The 2,356-nt window shown below is 35.0% G+C and overlaps 2 protein-coding genes across 3 annotated transcripts in view; one reads left to right on the top strand and one right to left on the bottom strand.

Moving 5' to 3' along the window:
* LOC106677135 (uncharacterized) overlaps nucleotides 1–2,356 on the bottom strand; it is a 167,332-nt gene that overhangs the window by 109,945 nt on the left and 55,031 nt on the right. The window lies entirely within an intron of this gene.
* LOC106677138 (apolipoprotein A-IV) overlaps nucleotides 701–2,356 on the top strand; it is a 5,076-nt gene continuing 3,420 nt past the window's right edge. Inside the window, exon 1 of the mRNA XM_014414865.2 lies at nucleotides 701–1,767. Coding sequence (XP_014270351.1) covers nucleotides 1,504–1,767 — 264 coding nt within the window. The 5' untranslated portion in view covers nucleotides 701–1,503. The remainder of the gene's footprint in view (nucleotides 1,768–2,356) is intronic.

The following is a 2,356-nucleotide window of genomic DNA, read 5'->3' on the forward strand; positions in this document are numbered from 1 at the left end:
TATATATAAAATATGTCCTTCTTTTACCAAGTTAAAACGATATAAAGTGTAACATGGTCAAGAGTCTGTTAAATAAACAATGACGTCACACAACAGACCAGCCGAGCTCTCACCACTTTGTTTGTTGTGTTAGGTTACTCGCTCGTAGTTTTTTTTTTTTTTATTGTGTGTTAATATTGTTTTGAATATTTTTATAACTCATAAAGCAATGGATGGCAATTATAATTATGTAATGACTGTTGTCAATTAGCTCATCTTTATTCTCTTCCTGACAAGTTAGAAGATAAACAAAACAGTGGCCAAACTTTCACACAACTTCCACTTTAGGTATGTTGCAATAAATTACTTTAATCAAAACTTATAAGTAAACAATAATATGAAGTTTAGGAAAGAAAGGTTATAAAACTAGTTGGTCAGACATCCGCAAGAATCTCTTATGTATTTAACATTTTACATGATTTTAAATAGGGCTAATCACAATCCTATACTTATTACATTTAACATGATAAAACATTTTACATTTAACACATCATGAATACCCCTAATTAACTTGATGTGCCTCCAGCACAGAGGGGAGCTGAGAATTTGATACCAAGGTTGTAATAAATCAAGGTTTGTTTTGTTGTCTTTATGTGTTCTTGTTTGTTTTATGTTTTCCGATTTTAATTTAAAATCTGTTTTAATCTGTTGATTTCCGTTTATATAGTTGGACCAATTAGGTTAGGTTATGTATGTTTTATTTTGAAAAAAGTGGACTAATAAAATTTAGTGTTGTTGGAAGTTTTAGGACCTTACAGGAAGTGTAGTGGGAGTTAAGGCACTATGGTGACTGAAAGTGTAGTTCAAATAAGTGAATTGACGCAACTCATGGATATAATACCTACGGCTGCTATAAGAGCTCGGAAAAGTTGAAAAAACGGAATTACGACAAGCGTAAAGCTATAGCATTCTTTTGGATGTTAAACACATTCAGAAAAACCTCCGAGCTTATCTACAGAGGAATGAAAAGGAATCAATTAAAACATGAAGGAATTCTGGAAACTCTGAAGCTTTTCAGCGTGGTCTAGAAGAGCTGTCGCAACAGTGGTGCACCATAGAGCTCATAGGTCATAGCTATGATCGCCTTGTAGATCTGCAACTTAAGTCGTAGAAAGAGCTGCGGTGAAGGGAGGGATAGGCGGACAGGACTTCTGCACAGCCAGCTTGAGCCTCTGGCGTGACTGGAGGAGGTTAAAAAACCTGTCAATTGTCACGCCGAGGTAGAGGATGGAGTTGGATACCTTTCTTCTTTCACCATCGACCACGAACTACTGGGGCAGTCTGCTCTTCCAGCACTATACCTATAAATATCTTACCTATTTATCAACAAAATAAATTAATCGAACCATATGTTTTTTGTTGATATATTTTTTTAAATCTAAACTACATAAAGTATTTTTAAAATTTAATTGGTAATCGTAACTCCGTTCGACTAAATCATCAAATATCCTCGTATTAATAATCATGGATGAAGCTAAGCCATATTGTGATAAACTTATAGCTGACCTGGGAAATATTATATCTGAAGAACAAAAGGAGGAGTTCCGAAAGCAGTTGGAGATAGTGGCTGGAGAGAGCCTGAAAAATTTGGAACAGTTGAAGGATAGCGTAAAGAAACTGGCTGGGGATTTGCAGAAGGGGGCAGAAGGCGCCTCAGAGAAGTTGGAGCGTGCGTTCAACGAGTTCCAGAAAAACATGGAGGGTTTGCAAGAGAAGCGTCGCCAACAGGTGATACTTGTGGGGGTAGTTACGTAACAGACCATCCGAATTATATTTCAGTTTTTTTAGGTTATAACCTAACCCTTTATTATTGCTACTTTATTTGGATGACTATCTTTCGATAGATATATAATCCTTAAAGCGATCTTTTTCAGGTTAGATAGGAGCCTTTCATTGTTTTAGGTTATAACTAACAAGAACAGTACATTCCTGCTGGTTCATTCCACGTCAAATCAACTCACTTATGAACCTTACCATCTCATATTTTCTTTAAATTTCGCAGATTTTGTATAGATATAGATTTGAAAACTATGAAATTTTATTGAGATGTGTCCACTCGGTTTTTAATAATATAGCTGTTAAGACCTCGTAAATGGACCATAACAGAATGCTATAATAAAAGAACAAGTTTTGGAATTACTTCCCTAATTTAGCTAAAGAAAGGGACAGGTGTCACTTTAAAGCATAATTCATGCCTTTTCATATGAAATGCAACAATATATAGGTTAAGATAAGCTAACATTTCTCAACACCTAATTTAAACTTAAATTCTAATTTGAGTCTTCCTCGATGTTGAACAAGCTTTTGATCGAGTCTG

Source organism: Halyomorpha halys, unplaced genomic scaffold (assembly GCF_000696795.3).
Source record: "Halyomorpha halys isolate HHAL.00 unplaced genomic scaffold, Hhal_1.1 Scaffold88.1, whole genome shotgun sequence".
Classification (NCBI taxonomy): domain Eukaryota; kingdom Metazoa; phylum Arthropoda; class Insecta; order Hemiptera; family Pentatomidae; genus Halyomorpha; species Halyomorpha halys.